We start from the raw sequence: 21,394 nt of genomic DNA on the forward strand, positions 1-21,394 counted from the left end.
TCAACTTGTTTTTTTTTCTTTCCTTCCTTCTTTCTTTCTTCTTTTTTTTTTTTTTTTAAGTGAAATAAGCAAAAGAAAACTCTGGCTTGATTTCAGTACCATATCATTAAAATCAGCACTCATAGCTTACTGTTTTGTTAAGTAATTGCCTTTTGGTGGTCTTGGCTACATTCATGTTTGTCACAGAACCTTTTCATATTTTAAACACATACATTATGTGGGAAAAACGAAAAGCGGTTCAAGTTTTTCAGATTGAGTCCAAAACCAAGTGTCTGTTTCCTGTCTGTTTGAAAATGCATGACTGAGGTATCTTTGTTTTCAGATATCAAAAGTACCTTGAATTCCATTGGTTTAGATATCAAACAAAAAAATGAACAGATTTCTATTCAGAATAAGCTGTCACGTTTCATGGATCCCATTAATTACGTTGAAAGTTATATCTACAACAAATTACGCAAGTTGAAAGAATATGACTCATACAGGTGAGTGCCTCCTTTGAGCTGGCAAACTCTGAGAGAGAACCATGCTGTGGGATTCGGGTAAAAATTTGACCTTATGACTAAGATAATCTTATGAGAGCAAATTGTACAAAGAGGCCATAACCCGATGCGTGTTCGACCGTAGTTTACGTTCATTAAAAAAGTTGAAGTGTTCGCTCGTTAAGACACAGACTAAATGTGAAACTATATGAAAAAGGGTAGTATAGCCACTGCACAGGGATGACGTGCAAATTTTTGAATTTTTCTAAATATGAAGATTGAAAGTTCTCAAGCCACATTTTCAATAATTTGTCATTTCAATGACCTTGGTGGCTTCTAGAAACTGAGTTATTTTGATCTAAAGCACGTAACAGGATTTTAAAACTTAAAAGTGATTAAGGAAGGGCAAGGGCATTTGGGTGAAAATATTCTTTTCATCATCGGTTTATTCAATAAAGGTGGAGAGGTTGGTTCCTACAGAAAGAGCGTCTTTGAAACCAGTAAATTGTTCAAAGAGCTCAGTGAGCGGCTGCTGTTTGCCCTACAGAAAATGGTAATGGTGGGGTTTGGCCGTGGGAGGTGCTAGTGGATGTTTCGGACGGAGTCCTAGGGAGGGAGGATGTCGGGACTTGAAGTATTTAGAGGATCATGTAAGAGTCACTCTTCTCTTTGAAGGGCTCAGCCCCGTGACCTGCCAATGGAACTGTTCTCACTGCCCAAACCCATGGAGATTTGGAGACTTTCATTCCTATCTGGGTTATTTATTATGCAAGAGCACAAGATAAATAATAACAATAATCACTAGCATTTAGGGGACAGTTGCAGTGTGCCCACCAAGCACTGCATGCTCATTTAAGAGTCACACAAATCCCCTGGGTTGTATTCTATTTATAGCTCCGTTTTATAGGAAACAGGCCCTGGGCAATGAAGTGACTCACGTAAGGCCAGCAACAACATCTGCCTATGCCCTTAATTATTGCCCTGTAATCAACAAGCCACTTTTCTACCACGGGACTAGGCCACCCCAGTGGATATTGGGACAAACATAAGACAGACCCTTTCTCAATGAATTTACAATCTCATTAGAGGTCAGAGTTTCACAAATGGAAAGAATGGTACAATCATCTGTCACATGTCAGCTGCTTCTTCCTTTCACCTGTCCCTGCCTGGAGCTCATCGGCTTATTTTAAAAAGAAATTTCACTAAGCAGAGGAGGCATGCATTAACTGTAAACGATTTCTGAGGCGGGTTCCATGGCTTAGTTAATTGTAAGTATCTGGAACAAAATGCCACAGTGGGTGCAGGTGGCTATTCTTATAATGATCAAGATTGCTCTTAATTGAATGAAAAGTTTTAGTGGAAGCTTTTGTCCCAGAAGTAAATTATTTATTTATTTGTTTGTTTGTTTGTTTGTTTGTTTGTTTGTTTGTTTGTTTGTTTGTTTGTTTGTTTGTTTGTTTGTTTGTTTGTTTGTTTGTTTGTTTGTTTGTTTGTTTGTTTGTTTGTTTGTTTGTTTGTTTGTTTGTTTGTTTGTTTGTTTGTTTGTTTGTTTGTTTGTTTGTTTGTTTGTTTGTTTGTTTGTTTGTTTGTTTGTTTGTTTGTTTGTTTGTTTGTTTGTTTGTTTGTTTGTTTGTTTGTTTGCGTTTTGAAGGTTAGGAAGCATTTCAGGAACGCCAGGAAGACTAACCGAGGATCCATTATCCTCGAATGTCACACGGGACCATTACAAATTGAGATTTGCATTCTGCAGGCATTTGATCGAGGATGCTCGTAAAATTCTACAACTTTCAACACACTCACCACGTAGAGAGTTTCTGTTTCCGTAAAGAACACAGTGTCCCCCAAATACTCCTGCAACCACAAAATATTTCAGAGAAAGACCAGGGAAAAGAGCCCACTATTTCCTTCCCCGTTGGCTAATTGTGATCTGTTCCCATCTCATCATCATTATCATAAGCAGTGACAGCATCAGGAACCTGGAAAGAACATGAGTCTTAAGGCTCATGGTTACTAGTGGCCTTGAAGTTGCATAAACCATGCTTGTGAGCCCCAGGGGAGTAAAGCAAAGGCAGGAAGACATAATCCCATGTCCGTGGAGTGACCGCACTTCAAAACCAAGATAAAAATGGCTGGCGGGTTGGGAGACTTGGGGTGCAAAGGCATCTTTTCACAACAAGAGCACCCTCCGAGGAATTAACAGAGGAATCTAATATTTCACTGCCAAGTATCATTTCACTGCTCCAGCCCTAGTATGACAGCTTTTGAGTTATAATGTCACCTCTTTCATGTATCACCTTTCACCAGGTGGCTGAGCAGCTTGGTTATCTGCTGTTTCCTGACACTCGTCACGACTTTTTATTCCTTGGGCATATTATGTGGCATTTTTGGCTATGACCCGAATGCCTCCCCAACGAGAAGAGGTTGCATCTCCAACACCGGGGGCATCTTCCTCATGACGTGAGTTTCTCTCTTTCTTGCCATGTTGGGGAGGGGGCGGGGGGTGGAAATTCAGGTGACTCTGGCGGTACACGGATCCTGTGGCCTCTGGGCTGGGCACTCTGGGTTCCAGTGGAGTAGGCGTGTTGATGTGACTATACTTTTGTCGGTTTGGGAAATTTCATCACACGTAAAAAAATAAAAACTCTAAATTGGTTGCACTTTGATTGACAAGTTTAAACACATTGTTTATCTTTAAAGCAGCTATCACAGGAAATTACTTCCAAGTCGGCTTTCTCGATTCCCATTGTTTTTTTTTTTTTCCTATATCCATCCATCCATCCATCCATCCCTCTCTCTCTCCCTCCCTCCGTCCACCCATCCACCCAACTATTCATTCACCAGATACTTGTTGAAGACTGACCTGGTGTCAGACACGTTTCTATATGCATTTCTAGCTTGTCCACTTTGAAACTCTATAAGCTTGATGCGGAGCAGAAGTTGACTGTCCATGCCAGACATGAGACGCTGCCAAGAGCGCTCTTCAGAGAGAAACTGGGTTTTGTTCTCGCTGTGCTCACAGCCCCTAGTAGCTTCCCTTCCCTGAACCCACCGGGCCCCAACTGGTACGTCGGCGCCTACCTGCCTCTTGAGCTGCTGCTCACCCCGCTCTCCACCCTCTATCTGGATGCAGAGCCACGTTGGCCCCTTTCAGACTCTCAAGGGTACAGAAACTCCCCCGTCACTGTGTCCTCTGCAGAAAGCCTTGGATCACTCGCCTGACTCAGAGCCCTGTCCGAACCGCAGTTCTGGGCTGCAAGTAGGCCAGGGACTAAGCCATGCCCATTCCCTAACTATGTGCTAGGGACAGAAGGCCACAGTGCTTACCACTTTCTGTCTTCACTCCCCAGGAGCTGACCCTTTTAACCCACAGACACCTGAAGACCGCAGGTCCATTTTTTTACATTAAATAGGTGGAATCAGTAAGTATTGGCTCGTAATATTCTTAACTTTATTTCTACTTTTTTTTTTTTTTTCCTAGTGGGGTTGGAATCAGTTTCCTCTTTTGTTGGCTATTGATGATCATTGTGGTTCTTACTTTTGTTATTGGCGGAAATGTGGAAAAATTGGTCTGCGAACCTTACCAGAACAGGAAGTTATTCCAGGTAAATGTGTTATTTTGTGAATATTGTCGGAGGGCTTGAGCCAAACCTTTCATTTCCCCGTAACGTGTGGGTTTCTTCAAGAGCAATGCAAAAAGTGGAGCATTTTGGTTTTTATTCAGTAAGTTGAGATTCCTTCTATCTGTGAGAACAAAAACATGTAGGGGTATAGAATTCTTTTATCCTTTTTTTTAATGTAACCGAAATCAGTAACCACGAATTAAGACCTGCACGTCAGTGGAGGTGGTCATATTTGGGGAGGATAAAATTCTCCTGAGCAGTAGTCCTCAAATGTGGCTGGAGACGTCGGAACATAAATTCCTGGGTTCATCCAGACTCCAGGAGGTTTCTGACGTTTTAAAGAGTTTCCCAGATGGCAGCCGCTGCCACAGGTGGTCTGAGGCCCTAACTCTGAAGTGAAAGAGACCGATGAATCACACAGCTCGTCTGCCACGGCTGCTGTCCCCTGCAGATGTCTGACGAGGCGGTCAGAAACTGAACCCAAGCCTCACGTTCTCTCTCTAAAACCGACTACTGCAGACTCCAGGGGACCACTTTGCAGTTCAGCTCCATTAGTGAAGGAGGACATTTCGGTCAACGTGTCTGTCTTCTCACTTTGTCTTTCCAGTGTTTTTCTCCAGATTCTGTTTCTTTTTTTTTTTTTTTAATATATTTCTGTTTTCCTGTCTTACTTACATATTTTCCACTCAAAACTGTTATAAAATCAAGGGAATGACTTTTAAAGTAACCATTTGTCGTCATGGGATTTTAATTATTCAGTTGGTCGAGGAAAATTAAATGGTAGCATCTGTTTTGTCAACTTCTCTCCATTTGGCCTCTTGATAATAATAATAATAATAATAATACAGTAAGCCAGACTTCATTCATACTGCGTTAAATCGTTAAAAGGAAATTCTTTAAAAGTAGGGCATGTTTAGAAACCATTGACACTCCACAGATACATGTGCAGTCATGTAATTAGCCCATCTTAAATACATATGATGCGAAGTCAGAGGATGCGTGAGTTTTGATTCATTTTGTCTAGGGGGAAGTAGGAAGGAACTGGGTGAACTGCCTCCTGGCTTTCTGTCGGCTATTCTGAGTCAAATTCCCCCATTTCTAATGTGTTTGTTTGACTCAAAAGTACTGTTCTCCAAAAAAAAAAATTTTTTGCAGTAATTGCTACTGATGCTACCCAGTGGTCAATGGATTAATCCAATTACATTATTATTTTCTAGTTTAAAATTGAAAATCAATGAGGAAAATCATGATATGTAAATCTCCAAAATATATTTAACAGAGCATTCATTTTATTATATGTATGCCTATTAGTGTAAAACTAATAGTCTTTAAAAGTTTTTAAATTTGTTCTAGGTTTTGGACACACCGTATTTACTAAATGAGAATTGGAAATACTACCTCTCAGGCATAATATTTAACAAACCGGATATCAATCTTACTTTTGGACAAATATACAGGTATAAATAATTGCATTACAGTTTTTATGCTACTTCAAATGTTGGTTTTCCAGAATGAGAATTTTGCTCTCCAAGTGTCTTTAACCTTAATGATAAGACTTTCCAATTTCAGAGTTAAGCTGTTCTCTAGTCTTAGCAAAGAATTAGTAGAAATAAGACCTAAAAGATAATCCTTCTGAAAGCCTTCCAGACCTTGAAATGATGATGTCTCAAGGTCCCTCTGTCCAATGATCCCCTAGGACTCACTGGTTAAGGTGACCCTAAGGTGCCTTAATGGGATCCTATGAAAACTCTTGCTCAGTAATCACCCTACTGCCAAGTAAATGCCACGTAGCAAGAATTCAGTGGGTGGGTCCAAGCCACAGATGTGCCAAAGGCTGGGCTGTGTGGCCAGGCTGCCTGGGCTCCAGTCCTGGCTCGGCCACCAGGGGCTCTGTGATCCGGGGCTAGTCCACTTCCTCTTTGTTTCGATGGCTCCCCATCTCTTCCGGTGGAGACAGCAAATGAGTGGCACATGCACCCACCCTTCTCGCGCCTCGCTGTCACGGCGGGCATTGGTGATCAGCTGTGGTCTTCTGCTCAGCCCGGAGAGTCTCCAGATTCTTCTCAACGTGTTCTAGGCAGACATTATCAGTCCGTTGGAGTGTCTGTGCACGATTAAACCGTCCTAGCTCTTGGTGATTCTGGCTCCTGTACCGTCCACTGTTCCCCACAACGGTTCGTGCATCGAGCCCTCTGTTGCTACAACACCAGCCTGCTCGGGTTCCCTAGAGAGGAGTGTCACACCTCCTAGGGGTGCGGGAAAGCTGCTTCTCCCAGGCATCCCTCAGGGCTGGAGGGCTCTGGCTGCAGGACAAGGAGGGGACACTCCCAAGAAGTGGTAGGGATGCGCATCAGATGACACCTCCCCTTCTTAGCCCAGGGAAGGAGGCCTTGCCCCCATTTTAGGAAAGGACAAAGAGCTGAGGCCAAGTTAGGTTTCTAGCCAAGGGGTCCCGACCAGCCGGATGTCCATAGCCCCTTCCCCGCCTCCATCCTGCCATCAGAATGCACATCCAACTGTCTGTCGAGCTCAGCCCTGGAACCACGGAGGGAGATGGTCTGAAAGAGGCTTGACAGAATCTCTTAATAAAGCCCATGGGTGTGCCTTGCAACACACCCCTTTTTAGCAAGTTTTGTTATTGGTTTTTTTTTTAAATGGGAATTTATTTCTTCCCAATTCGTAAACGTGTCATCCCCCACAGCACTGGAAAGAGGACAGAGAGAACGTATTTACTCAACTTACTGGATCTATTCCCCAAATTGGACTTTTAGTAAAGTGGGGAACGAAGTGGGGTGGCCACTGGTGACTGCCTAGTACCCGGTTGCACTATGTTCACAGATTAAACAAAGATGGACAGTTAACTTTTCTCTTCATACTTAGCAATGGGCAGAGGTAGCCACAGCTGCCTGTCTGGGTCATGATCATTCCATTTATTCCCATAGCGATTGCAAAGAAAATAAAGGCATATATGCCACACTGAAGCTGGAAAACCGCTACAATATCAGTGAATATCTCAACGTTCAGGAGGTAAGTAATTAGAACCAGTCATGAAACTGATGTATTTCTTTATAAAATCCAGTGTGTGTGTGTGGTTTTAAACTGAGGTGAAATTCACACAAAATTAACCATTTTAAAGTGACATTTTCTACATCCACGAGGTGGTGCAACCCTCACCTCTGTCTAATTCCAAAACACGTTCATCGCCACCACCCCCAACCAGTTGTCTTTCCTAAGTCAGGAGCTGCTTTGGTACGTCATGCAAGATGCCCAAAAGGGGCCTCTGAGGACACTCGCAGGGAAAGACTCTCTATCACTGAGAGTCAGCGTTCCTAGGGGAACGGACCCTACTTGTTTCCCAGGGACGCTGGCTCCCAAGACCGGCCCCCTTTTTCTGCCAGGTCCCTGAAGAGGGGAAGAGGCAACGAGAACTGTGGCCCACGCCATCACGATCCTTACGAATGGTGGCGGTGGCCTCAGGACTCCGGGGTGGGCGCTTCTGAGCTCCGCTGGTCCTCGGCGAGAGATGGAGGTAGAGGGAACGGAGTGACCTCCCCTGCCCCTTTGCCCAAGCCCACACCCAAGTCTTGAGTCTTAAGGCTCTGAGGAGAGGCTCCTGCAGAGCCTGAAGCCTGGCAGAGGGAGCGAGAGAGTTTCAGCTGCCCAGGTCTCGGGTGGCAGTAGCCCAGGCTGTCCCCACAGCCTCCTTCCTGGAGGCCAGCTGGCCTTCTCAGCCACGTCGGAAAGAATCGAAGGAGGCTGCTTCCTTCTGGGCTTTCACAGTGGAAGCAGATGACAAGGGAGACCGAGGGAGGAAGTCGTTCCCCAAACCCAACAACCTTCCCACGGAGGTGTCGCAAAAGTCTCCCAGAGGTACCGTGACGTCGCGGTGGCCTGATGATTTTCATGTATGAAGAGGTTTATCTGAAAGTGGCTTACGAATTTCGTGTCGATAGTCTCACTTAAATGGTCCTTGCATGCGGCATAAAGAAAATGTAATTTTGTGACCAGGCCCCAAATCGACGCCCTCTACACATTCGTCCGTCACGCCACGTGTCATTTTCTCTGTCCACCCTGGAGAACAGGGCTGCCGAGCGCCGCGCAAGCTCTGCAGGGCTGGCTCTTAGTCCAGCCCAAGCCATCGACCGTCTCCCCGGAATCTCGTGTCTCCCGACCTCCTTTCCTGGGATGCAGACAACCGGGTCCCTTTCCGCGTCTCTGTTTCTCAAGACTCACGCAAAAGCCATTTCCTCTCTGTTGCCCTCCCCCAGTTTCCTGCCTTGGAGGGTTCTCCCTGACCCCCCACCCCGTGTCCTGATGCCGTTCCTGTGCCTTTATCATGCATGGCACTGCCTCTTCTCTTCCTTTTGAGGTCTTTGGGGGCAGAGGCGCAATGTTCTTTTGCTTTGCACCCCACCTCCTCACATAGCGCTTGGCGCAGGGCGTGAAGGAGGAGGCAGGGAGATGGGGGAAGAGTTATGGCGGGGGAGGCGGAGGGGAGAAAGAAGGGCACCAGGAAGAAACGCCAGTCAGGTGCACGCGCTTTTTTTTTTTTTTTGTCCTGTGTCATTTCATTGCTCTTTAAAAACATTAAGTGTGTGACATTATGGGAGAAGACTGGACATACTCATAACTCTTCTTTTAATCCTGCAGTACACCGAGAACATAAACAGTTATTTTGACAATCTCAACATAAAGATTGATAACATCGTTCTGCTGGACGACGCGGGAAGAAGAAGTCTCATGGATTTCGTTTCTTCAGGCGTAGATAGAATAAATTATGACGCTTACTTGGCTGAGGTAGGACTTCCGTGCTTCCGCTTGAACTTTTGGGGACAATTAGAGCATGGATATGTGTTTCTCTTTCTGTTTTTTTTTTTTTTTTTATTGAGATGAAATTCACATAACGTAAAAGTAACCATTTTAAAGGGAGCAGTTCACTAGCATTTAGTACATTGACGGTGTTGGGAAACCGCCACCTCTGCCTCGTCCCGAAGCATCTCGTCCCCCCAGAACAAAGCCCCGTCCCCGGTAAGCAGTCGCCCCTCATTTCCCCGCTTCGACCACCAGAGTGTGTTCCGTTTCTATGAATTTGCCCATTCTGGATATTTCATCCGGGAGGAATGATCCAGTACATGACATTTTGTGTTTAACGGCGTTAACTGGTCCCTTTCATTGCAGCCTACAGTTTTTGAGATCCGTAAACATTATAGCACGTATCCATCGGTACTTCCTTTATTGTTATGGTTGAATAATATGGTTTTACGTGTATAAATCAGAACGCAGATGTTGTCACCCATCTCAGAGTTTCTCCCACCTTGCTTTGTGGACCCGCGTTCACTCTGTTGCCTGTTAGGTGTTATTAAGGTTTACAAATCCCATATCCGTGACACGTTTTTTTTTTCCCCATCTCTTTTCTAGACAACTAAAGCACCCACAAAAGTGAATCTTTTATTATTTGCAGATGTCCTACAAGAGAAAGCCAACCAATTGGTGAGTTCGAACACTGGTTAAACGTGGGAGTTGTTGCAGATGGCAAATGTCAATCCGATTCTTAGGGAGGCTGCTGAAGAGATTCCTTATGCCACGAGGAGCCTCTCCTTTAAAACCGCTTCTCTTGTGCCTGTTTAAAGTTCGCGCCACAGCCCCGTGCCACGTGGCCCATTCACTGGTCTGTGATGGTTTCCGGGGTGGCTTCAGGATGCACGCAGCCCTCCCCGCCCTGCCCAAGGGGCTCACGCTCCGGTCCACCCCTTCTCCCTGTGGGATGGGGAGTGGTGACCACGGGCAGGAGAGGGGAACCCCACGCGGCGCTCTGCGTCACCAGTGAGAAGTGGGGAAGGAAAGGCAAAGGCACCATCCCAGCCCCGTAAGCTTCCCCTTCACCAGCTGCTCTGCTGGATGGTGACTAAATGGCCGCAGCTGGTCCCTTCTGAGAAGCAGCAGAGCACGGTGAGGAAGACCCTGGGCTCCAGAGGATTTAAACCCTGACTTAGCCCTTTCCTCCCTGTGGGACTCAGGCCAGACGTGTCACCCCTCTGGGCCCTCGTTTCCTCATATGTAAGGTGTGGGCAGAGGGCTTGCTATGCATTCAGGTACCAAACACTACTGAAGTGTGCATTGAATAAAAATTGCGCAGTTAAGCCTTGGTTTCCTCGATGTAAAGTGGGGGTACTGCTATGGTAAGGTGGCTTTACAGTGGCTAGAGTCTGGTCAGGCGAGGAGGAGGAGGGAGCAGCCTCAGGAAGGGAGAGAGAGAGAGAGAAAACTAGTTCAAGTGGGCATATTAGCCCACTTGACTCCAACTTCAGCAGCCTCAGGATGGAGCTCAGGAAGGGCCAGCGAGTCCCCGTGGGCTCTTGCGGACAGTTCGTGGTTCCGTGACTTGGGGTCTTGGCGCAGCCCCTCCCCGCGGCTCCCAAGCCCACCGCCGACCCTGCACCAGGCGGGCTGCGTGCTCACGTCGTGACTGCCCTGCCCAGAGATCCGGGGCTCAGAGAGGGTGCTCCCGGGCCCGGGAGAGTGGTGTTGACTTTATTCGATTCCCTTTGCAGCCCCCAGGAAACTTGAGATCGTCCCTGATAAGAAACGAACAGATGATTAGAAGGATTTACCATGACCAAGTCATACCTCTGGAACTATCGATGGTAACTATCCACCACTCTGGCATTTCTCCCGTGAGCTGCACACGGTCCATTACACCTGGCGGGCTTTCCTTAAGCCTGAGGCCGCAGGTGCATCTCGCGTAGCTCACATCCCATGGGCCTCAGGTTCAGATATTGAGCTCTTTTTAAAATAAACGATAATAGCTGGCTGGGCTTTAAAGAAGACAAAGTTTTCAGCCTCACCCCTCCTTTTCTGCTTGTTTCCCTGCTCTTTGTTCACCCGAGTGTGAACACGTAGATGAACTCTGGGGTGGCCTCCCGGGTTCATAGCCCCCCACGCCACGCGCCCGGCTGCGGCGCTGAGGTTTCCGTTGCGGACTCGCTCCGACTCATGCTTCAATTCTTTTCCTCCAAACCCTGACAAGACATACGTGCAGGCCAGGGGAAGCCCTTCCGGCTCGGCCTCCGCGTCGCTCTGCTCACTGTCCTCGAAGGGCGTGTCCTCTCGCCTCTCTTCCCTCCCGTATCGTCTGACTTTGCTTCTCCTGTTCTCCTGCCCGCTTTCCGGCTTCTTCCCTGAATGCCTGAAAGGCAGTTCGTAGCAAAGAGAGAACGGGGGCTCTAGACTCAGGCAGGCCTGGTCTCCAACCCTGCTTCCACCGCTCCAGAGTCAGCGTCCTCATCAAGAAGTGGGGGGACCAGATCCTGCCTTGCTGCTGCCTGGCGCCTGGAGATGCAGGATCTCGCATGCCAGGGGGACTCCGTAGACAGGGGGAGTTGTCATTATGCTTCTAGGGGTCACGTTTGCAGCTGTCAAGGGGAAGACTGAGAAACAGGGTTACAGGTCCGCTTGCTCAGGTTCGGAGAAGCATATTAGCCCACTTGACTCCAACTTCAGAACCTTCCAGAACTAGTTTTCTTTCTCTCTCTCTCTCTCTCTGTCTCTGTCTGTCTGTCTCTCTCTCTCGTTTTCTTCCGACTTTCTACTTTATTATTGACAAAGTCCTATCGAATTTTCTTAATCTGGACGCAATGCTCACCACAATTCTCTGCTACACTTATTTACGCCCAGCACAAATTTGTTAACATTCTAAGCTGTTTTCTGCATGTTCCTTAAATGCCTTCCTTCAAGTAGACACAGGACCCTTCAGCCTTTTCAGAGCTGGGCCGCCTGTCTACAAATAGGCAAGTTGTGACCTGCCATCTAAACCAGAGGTTAACGCACTATGGCCCTGAAAACTGCGGCCTCTGGGCCAAATCTGTCCTTCTTGTCTGTTTTTTATGCATAAAGTTCATTAGAACACGGCCACGCCCATTTATTCACAGGTGAGCTGTGGCTGCCTTTGGCTTCAAGATCAAAGTTTAGTGGTTGTAACAGGGTAGGGCCCACGGAGCCTGAAATCTTTACTACCTAACTTTTAACTGGTCAACTTGGTCAATCCCTGATGTAAACCATGCAAATTAAGTCACTCTCGTTGGGCAGGCTTTATTTTAAGTAATGTCTGCCATTTTGAGCGAACCTTGCACGTGACCTGCCACCCTTCAGAGCTCTAGAATACGCGTCCCGAGTTCTTCCGGGGTTCTTACACCCGGGGTCTGTGAGGTGCACACTGTTACTGTGTCTGTTGTTTTTTCTGGAATGACATCATTGCAGAGTAAAGTCGGATCTGATGGCTGACTTGGTGGGGGAGACTGGTAGAGGGACACAAGGCCTGTGATCTTGCTGCTTTATATAATAAGTTGGAAAATATTATCTATGTTTGCTCACCAGAAAGGTATATACCGAAGCATCCAGGAGCTTCAATACAAAAGCAGTGGATTGGGGGTAAGGATTTATTTCCTCTTTCTGTCCTTTTTCCTTTTTCTGTGTGTTGTAAAAGCACACGCAGACTTTCAGAGACGCTGGTGTTGCAGGCACTTTAGGTAAAACGAAACAAGCGTCAGTTATCCACCCACTTACATGCCAGGCTGGGCTTTCCTACCATTATCTTTCTACGAGGGCTTCTATCAATGCAGACCTCATCTCGGCTCGCTGCTAGGCACAGAGGGGAAAGCTGCATTTTGATGTGTGGGACGCAGGCCGAGAGGTGCACCAGTCACTTTTGCTGAGAGAACACTGCCTAACAGCCTCCAGATCTCAGCGCCCGCCGACCACAAACTCCCACTCTCACGACTGGGCCCGCGGCGGGCTTCTCGCCATGTCGTTCCTCCTAGAGACCCTGCCCGAAGGAGCGGTTCTCTTCCGGGCATCCCAGGTCCTCAAAGTGGAGGACAGGAATCCAGAGGATGCACGGACACACAGGTGGCCTTTGAAGCCACCGCTTAGAACCAGCACACTGCCACTTCATTTATGTCCCCCATCGGCCAAAGCAGGTCACAGGGCCAAGACTCACTCACGCCTTCGGGTGGGGAAGTGTGTGCCCCTGGGCAGGTTCCCACGATCACAGAGCAGCCAGCACAGCCGACGGCAGGGGGCGCCCTCGGGCCGCGGCCCGGGCCACAGGAACTGAGCGCTGAGGCTGCGTTGCGTTCAGCTCGCGCCCACGGTGCCAACAGGCGACTCAGGGAGGACTTCCTCAGGCCTGCAGTAGGCCGCCCATGGGAGGGTTTGGCTGTCAGCCCTGCAGCGGGAAACCCCGTGTTCCTCCCTGCGCTTCCCTCGGAGCCCCCGGGCTCACCCGTGTGCTCTCCCTGCCCCCGTTTACCGTGAGCTCCTCACGTGGTGCTTGGCTCTCTCCCTGGCCTGGCCGGCGCTGAGACATCCTGACGCAGTTCCTCTGAAGACCGTCAGGCTTCCTCTGCTCCAGGGCTGTCCCCGCGCCTTGAGTCACGGTTGCCATTTCACAAGTGTGCGTCCCATGCCAGGGCAACCTGGTGATAGATGGGTAACTGCGTGCAGGTCCCGTGCCACCCCAGCACACCTCGGCGGTCAGACAACAGCGTGCAACTATGCACTGACCTTTACGGGGGGCGAGTGGGGGCAGAAATCAGCCCTTGACCCACTGGCCGGGCTGTGTGCCCTGAGGTCTGTGGGCGCCTTTTCCAACTTGCACCAGGCTGCCTTGTGGGTTGACAGTGGCCTTGTCCATATTTGTGTGATAGTGCAAAGAGCGTGGACTTTGGAGTGAATAAAGAAGTAGGTGCAAACCCCAGGTCTTTCTGCGTCCCAGCTTGGGGACCGTGGGCAGGGCCAGGTCCCTCGTCTGAGAAGGGGCCTGACAATACCTCCCTTTCGGCCTTGTGACTGTTCAGTGCTGTGATTCAGGCACAGGAGCCAGCCCAGTGTCTGGCACAAAGTAAGTGCTTGCTAGTACTGGTCTCCTCCTCCCTGCTCTCAGAGGCGTGGGCCGATTCTGTCCTCCTGAACCATCAAGCTGGGGCGGTCCGGGGCTGAGGCAACTGCATGCATGTCGCTAGGCAGACTTGCCAGCGAAGGCCTTTTATCACTTGATACCTTGTGGGTTGTTGCTGTGTCTTCCAGGCGAGTGTGAGCGATATCATTTCCTCTTTGGATTCAGCTCAGAAATTCATCGTCAAGAATATTTCCTCTATTATCATTAAGGTAAGTTTAAAAAAAAAAAATCAGTATACCAGTAAGTGGGTATGTGACGATTCAATAGAGTAAGGTGTAGTCATTGTAATGATTTTACTACTCTGATTTTTCTTTTCCCAGGCAAGTAAGAAGTATGGGAATACGATACTTGGATATTTTAAACTTTATCTGCAGTGGGTCAAGGTCTCAGTAAGTAGTTTATCTTCTATGAACAGAAGGGAGCCTTATGTTAGTGTAGACATATGTGGGAATAAAATCGGGAGAAAATAAGATTAAATCCCTGGTCACTTGGTGGGAGATAAGTAAAAGGACCTTGAATGTGGGAACCATGACCAGAGGTGTCAGGAGACTCAGCACAAGTGTTGTCCACACCGGGCGGCTCATCAGGCCTGCCCGTCAGCAGGGAGAACACGCCCCTCGCGGGCTCCCCCAGCCACCTGTGCTCGCCTTTGTCACAGGGATCCTTGCCACACCTGACTGTGTCTCCCTGAGTGAACCATGAGCTTCTTAAAGAGTCCATCTGAAACTGTGGTTTGCAACCTCCCTGTGGGCTGCACTCAGCCTACTACACTGTCGGTGTGTTAGTATGTAGGTGTGGCTTCACGCACAGAGATTTCACAGTCCAGAGGCTGGAAGTCCGAGATCGAGGTGTCGGCAGGCTTGGTTTCTTCTGAGGCCTCTCTCCTTGGCTTGCAGACGGCCGCCTTCTCCCTGTGTCTTCCCATGACCTCCCCTCTGTGCATGTCTGTGTCCTGACTTCCTCTCCTTTTACAAGGACGTCTTCCCATGGCCTTCCCTCTGTGCGTGTCTGTGTCCTGACTTCCTCTCCTTTTACAAGGACACCGGTCATACTGCATTAGAGTCCGCCCTAGTCACCTCATTTGATCTGAATTGCCTCTTCCAAGATTCTCTTCAAATACCGTTACATTCTGAAGACTTCGACATAGGAACTTTTGGGGGGCACAATTAAGTCCGTAATGTTTGGGTCTCCATGAATGTATCAGAAAAGTTGAGGAGCAAAGATTCCAGTGGTTTTAAGGTGGCGCCTTGTCCCCAGCACCCGGCTTTTGTGGAATTGTCTTGGAAAATGCCTTTTGTCATTGGGCTCCATCCCACCACCCCTTTTCGGGTTATTCCATACAAATCAGCTGTCAGGTCCATATCTCGGAGGACAGGGAGACCCTTCTTGTGAAAACAGGCCAAAGGTAAACCCCATGGTGAATTCTTGTGGATTTTTTGGCCGTTGCTCAGAGTTCCCCTGTGTCTCTTTCCCCCTTAGATCACTGAGCAAATCGCGGCCTGCAAACCTGTGGCCACCGCATTAGATTCTGCTGTGGACGTCTTTCTGTGCAACTACATTGTCGAACCCATGGTAAGAATTTCATCTTTCAAAATAAGGAGACACAATAAACTCATCATCTTTGGGGTCCCCCCGCCCCCGCTCAGGTTGTACTACACACTATAATATAATATAGTTTTCTGCTTGGGCCTTTACATTCAGACCTAAAATCTAAGTTGTAGATGAATGTGTCCTGATACAACAGACTAGAAAAGTCAAAGACCTTGCTGCGTCTTTGACTTTTATAATTCCTTCTTATAATTCCTTATTAGAATTATATTAACAGAAGTCAGGAGACCCTCATGAAAACTATTTGTTTAAAATAATGGGAAAGGGACAGTCACCGGTGTGCAGGTTGCCAGTATTCAAAAGGATTCTTAGTGCGACTCTATATAGAAGCCAAAGCTACAACACACTTGATATTTGATTTGCTGTCCCCTTGAATTGTTACTATTGGGATGATACGTTCCAATTAATCAAGTTTATTCTTCAGCTCGATTCCATCTGCCATATGCACTGCCAGTCTTCTCACCGCCTCCTCTTAAAGCACCTCATGGGCTTCCGTGGCTATCAAAATAAACATCGGGGTCCTTAACAGAATGCACTAGGCCCTGCGTGATTAGGTCCCTGCCTGCTGAGGCCACATTTTGCACTATTTGATCACCTGTCTCACTATGCTGGAGACATACTTGTTTTCTTTCACTGCTTTAAATATATCTCGATGTCCTCCACCTCAGGGCCTTTGCATATGCCATTTCCTGTCCTTGGACTAGAGACTGGACACAGGCATTTGATCCTCCTCTTATGCTTCCCTTCTGCACCCACGCCCCACCCAGCCGACTCCTCCTGCAATACAGTGGTTGAGAACACAGACTCTGAATTCCAATTCCGCTTCTACATTTTTCTGAACCCTGTGACTTTGAAAAATTGTTGAACTTTTCAGAGCTTCCTCACCTACATGGGGTTGTTTGGATGGTTCAGTGACAGGTCACCTCTTAAGAGCCCTCAACACCGTTCCTGGTACGTTAACACCCCCAGGGAACGTTCGCTACTATCGGCGGCTGTGCAGCGGCCAGGTCTCAGCGCAAAGGTGCCTTTCTTCCCAGGAAGCCTTTCCCGATCTTCCCAACTAGACCAGGTTCCCTTTTCTACACTCCCGTGGGACACTTTACTTCTTCCTCAAAGATGTTATTGCTGTTTTAATTGTGCATTCGTGTGGTTCTTTGGTTAGGACCTGTCCCTCGCAATGCACAAAGTAGCCTCTAAACTCTGTAAGCGCAGGGCCCGTGTGTTCCCTGTTGTGTCCCCGTCATCTGGCATACTGCCTGGCACAGGCTGTTGAACGCGTAAAGGATGATCATATAGCTGTTTGTCACAGTGCGTTCGTATCGTTCCATCTGTCCGTCTCCCTGTCTCATGCCCACATGTCCATCTGTCTGTAGCCTGGACTTTTAAACCTGCACTTTCCCAGCCATGCAGACCCCAATCCTCAGCTTCCTGGCTGCTTTTCTCTTTCAACTTCTTACCCTTTTCGCCTTGCTGCTTGGAGCCCCTGATGATGGCTTTGGTTGAAGCCCTCATGAGCCAGGAAGGTAGGGGTCCCAGGTTAGCCTGGTTGATTCAGAATCGATCTCCTTGCATGCAGTGGTTACTGCTCCACCCCAGACCAATCAAATTGCCCAACCACCAGATGCCTCTCCACAAATTATAGAGGAACCAATGGAAGGGGAAGTCTGGAGCTATTCAGGAAGTTTGGGGGCTGGAGCTTAACAGCAGGTGGTATAAATAATAAGGAACAGCTCTGGGCTTCTGGCTTCACTAGCAAGACAGACACCAGGCTAACATATTTCTTTTATGTCTTGATTGTTCTCAAAAGGATCGAAGCAGCTTCCAGTACACACATACAGTTGTCACAAAGCTCTAAAGCCTCTCGAAACAAGGTCGAAAGCATAGAAATCCACCAGTAAAAGAATGTAAGGGGAAAAGAGAACAAATTAACTGGAGATTTTAGGCCAACAGGTGCCACTGCCATTCAGCCCTAAATATGGCCAGGAGCAAAGCAGAAATGCGTGGCTGAGCAGAAAGGGTCTGGGTCCATTGCCTTTTGCTTCAGGGTGGTCTGGGGAGAGCTGTTCTGGTGTTAATATAGCATTATCCTAAGGCAGAGGACACAGACTCGACCCTCTACAGGGACCTGGCAGGTTGCAGGTTTAAAATCACTATGTCGTACACCTGAAACTGATATAATACTGTATGCCAACTGAAATGGAAAAATAAAAAATATATATATATATTATTTTAAGAAATCATGAAAAAGAAGCAGGCCAAGTGTAAGACACAGGATGATGCTGGTTGCTCACAGCCACATCTGTGCTGATCGGTGAATACGGTTGGATAATGTTGGACATCGCCCCTGCCAAAGTCAGCGGTGTGGCTGGGGCAAACTGAGGACAAACAACCCTCTTGAGGGAAGAAGCAACAGTCGCCCACAGCTGATGCTGCCTTGTGGGACAAGGACTCGGTGTTCCATCAAACTTCTGACTTGTGAAGACTGGCAACTATTTAAAAAATATTTTAAATATTTAAAAATATTTAAAAATATTAAAATATTTTAAAATATTAAAGCATTTAAAAAATATTTTAACAGTACTTTTTAGACAAAGCAAGATTAAATTTAGCCTAAGATCTCCCTTAAAGATTGGATAAATTAAACGTGGAACATGTGTTGAGAGCCTGCTATCACTAAGCATTGCTCCGTCGTCTTCACACAATCACAGCGGGGTGAGGATGCAGCTGTGTCACGCTCAGATGCGGAACACAGCCACAAAGGTTTATTAGTCACCCTATCATCACAACGACTCGTAAAAGGGATTTGAGCTCAGGCCTGCCAGCCATTCATGCTCTCATCAGCAGCAGCAAAAAGAGACCATTTATGAGGATGGCCGACAAGTGTTTCAGAGTGTCCTAGAAGCAAACCTGGGCTACTTCTGTTCCTATTTATAAAATAAATAGAATAACAGGATTTAGTCAGGTTTTTTAAAAAAGGGTTAACGAATTATAATAATATGTACCACTTCACACAGTGGCTGGTTTGTATTAAGTTCACGAATGGTTTCAATGAACAAAATTAGAAGTCCTTTAAAAAAAACTGCAAAATAAAATTATTTTTCCCAGGCAACTGTCGTTTTCCATTTCCCATCTTCGAACGCTTAATTCTCCTGATTTTCCTTTTTCCCCTAGAATCTGTTTTGGTTCGGCATAGGAAAAGCGACCATATTTTTACTTCCAGCAATCATTTTTGCTGTAAAGCTGGCCAAGTACTATCGTCGAATGGATTCAGAAGATGTGTATGATGAGTAAGTAGGTGTCTTTCCACAGAGGCCCGGGGTTCATCTTCTAAGTGGGCTGCCCACAGAGCGCTTGCTAAAGACCTCTGATGAGATAAAACTTGATTTTTCTTTTTAAAGTAGTGGGTCCTCCCTGTTCAGGGGTTTTCTTTGTCTCCATTTCCTGAGGCTTGTTTTAAACTCTTTGTTTTTCTCTGGCTTAATCTCCTCAGCTTCCTTAATCAGACTTCTGATTTCTCGTTTGCAGTTCTTCTGTCTCGGGGACGTGGCGCTTGACTTTATGACTGTTTTTGCTAGTTTGTGCGTGGACTCTGTAGTCTGCCCGTCACTCTTGTCTGGTGGACTGGTAGGCTTCACTTTTACTTCAGACATCTCCTTCTCGACCTGTGTTTCTCCTGATTTGCTGTCAGCGCGTGTAGGAGAGCTGTGATCATAATTTAAAAAGTAATTGTATTTTCTTTTTTTTGTATTTTATAGTGTTGAAACTGTCCCCATGAAAAAGTAAGCCTTTTCTTTTTTAAACCGTATTCATAAGCTCAGATGGGGGGGAGGCTCTTTATTATTATATGATGGACTTTTTAAATTAAGAACATCTTAAAATGAGGTAACGACAGTAGGCGTGCCCAGATTAAAATAAATGCTGATGTCTGTTGAAATAAGGACTGGTAAATAAGGACTGGGCGTTGAAGAAGTATTTGTCGAATTAATGAAAATTTTGTGTGTTAAATTTATGAATATACAAAAGGGTTGTTTTGAGATTTGATCTTTAAAGGGAGCAACATGTAAATATGCCCTTTGGCCTTTTTTTGTGTATTTGACAAGGCGTCAGATATTTTTCATGACTCTTACATTGTCTTTGTCATCCACGATATCGATACTTTGTCTTAGTAATAACATGGTGTTTGTGATGTATTTGTTTTTGTCACAGTATGCAAAAGGGTAATGTTGATTTTAATAGCCATCAAACCGCTCAGACTGTTCCAACAGAGTTTTTAAGCCCACCCGACTACCCGAGCTCTTCCTCTTCAGCGTCTCTAAATATTGAAAAAGAGACCAGCCCTCTAGGAGATGACAGACTTGGCGACACCGTCTAGGACACTCACCGATGGGTCCGAGAGGGAAAAGTGTACCCACCTATCTTCCATCTGTAGAAGTCTGGCTTGATCATCCGAGCCTTCTATGAAAGTTGAAACGTGTACCACGTTCACTAATTTTCAGCTTTGCCTTTGGAAGCAGAAATGAATTTTGTCACATTTCATTGCATGGGAACTTAGACTTGTAGTTAGAGAAAGTTCAGCAAGTAGCAGATATGTATATAAGCAATAAAAGAATGATTTCAGAAATACGACTCCAATATCTCATTGAAAAATATGTCTGTACTGTAGTTATCCTTTAAGTCATTGTATTGTTTTCTTAGGGTTCACAAACTGAATGGCTTAATGCAACAGAAATGTGTTCTGTCACAGTTACAGAGACTAGATGTCCAAAATTAACATGTTTTAAGAGTTGGCTTAGAGATTTACCACTCCGATCTCTGCCTCTGTCTTCACGTGGGATTTGGCATTTTCCTTCGTGTGTCTGTGCCCAAATTTCCCGCCTCTTATAAGGAGTCATCGGAGCAGGCTCATCCTCATCAAAAATGAGCCGACTTTAATTTCATCACATCTGCAAACGATCTATTTCCAAACATTCACAGGTGCTAGGTAGACCTGAATATTGGGGCGGGGGCTGAGGGGACATAATTTAACCCCAAAGAGTCACCCAACAGCAATAACAGCCAAAAAGATAGAGAGGACATGAAAGGGAGAGCAAAACCCTCTACACGCGGAAATTAAACTGCGTCCCCGAAATCAGAAACGATAGAAAGTAAAACATTTTATTGGACATATGCAAAGTAGTGACTCCCTCCCTTCTTAATTTTATGTGCCTTTATCTAAAAACACTTTAAGAATCCACTGATCGGGGACATAAATTGTCTCTCCATTGAACCCAGTGATGCCCAGCCTGATACAAAGTGGATTCACCTAGGGGAACTTTTTAAAAGTACTGATGCCTGGCTCACTCCACACGAGGTTCTGATGTAGTTGCTTAGGGATGTGGCCTAAGCATGTGGATTTTTAAATCGTCCCAGGTGATTCTAATGTATAGCCAAGGTTGAAAATTACTGCCCTAGATTAATTAAATCAGAATTTCTGGGTTACAGCTCAGGTAATTCTCATGGGCAGCCTAGGTTGAGAACAACTAATACAGCTTCTCCATGTTTTTTATTCAATTCATATATGTTTACTTATCATCTACTATGTCCCCATCACTATGTAAGACACTAGATGGGGGAGGGGTGAGCTAAGAGCCAAGATCCGACCTCCTAGGAGCTCTGCGTCAATGGTGAAAACCACAACCTCACTTTTGACGAGTGTCTGAGAGGCACAGAAGCTGTGGGGTCGGGGGAGCAGG

At 46.5% G+C, this 21,394-nt stretch overlaps 1 protein-coding gene across 11 annotated transcripts in view; it reads left to right on the plus strand.

The window, feature by feature from the left end:
* PROM1 (prominin 1) overlaps positions 1-20,285 on the plus strand; it is an 87,173-nt gene extending 66,888 nt beyond the window's left edge. For 7 of the 11 annotated variants that reach the window (XM_015594950.2, XM_006918980.3, XM_015594947.2 and 4 more), the window contains 15 exons: positions 323-482; positions 2,784-2,936; positions 3,958-4,081; positions 5,453-5,556; positions 7,042-7,126; positions 8,750-8,896; positions 9,518-9,589; positions 10,651-10,743; positions 12,473-12,526; positions 14,183-14,263; positions 14,375-14,443; positions 15,534-15,626; positions 18,834-18,949; positions 19,418-19,441; positions 19,869-20,285. In XM_015594950.2, the coding sequence (XP_015450436.1) occupies positions 323-482; positions 2,784-2,936; positions 3,958-4,081; positions 5,453-5,556; positions 7,042-7,126; positions 8,750-8,896; positions 9,518-9,589; positions 10,651-10,743; positions 12,473-12,526; positions 14,183-14,263; positions 14,375-14,443; positions 15,534-15,626; positions 18,834-18,949; positions 19,418-19,441; positions 19,869-20,034 (1,541 nt within the window). In that variant the 3' untranslated portion in view covers positions 20,035-20,285. Of the gene's footprint in view, positions 1-322; positions 483-2,783; positions 2,937-3,957; positions 4,082-5,452; positions 5,557-7,041; positions 7,127-8,749; positions 8,897-9,517; positions 9,590-10,650; positions 10,744-12,472; positions 12,527-14,182; positions 14,264-14,374; positions 14,444-15,533; positions 15,627-18,833; positions 18,950-19,187; positions 19,366-19,417; positions 19,442-19,868 lie in introns of those variants that run through there. The other 4 variants (XM_015594949.2, XM_015594951.2, XM_025051858.1 and 1 more) reach the window with 4 other exon arrangements.
* The last annotated feature ends 1,109 nt before the right edge of the window (positions 20,286-21,394 follow it).

The sequence above is a fragment of the Pteropus alecto genome, unplaced genomic scaffold (assembly GCF_000325575.1).
Source record: "Pteropus alecto unplaced genomic scaffold, ASM32557v1 scaffold5, whole genome shotgun sequence".
NCBI lineage: Eukaryota > Metazoa > Chordata > Mammalia > Chiroptera > Pteropodidae > Pteropus > Pteropus alecto.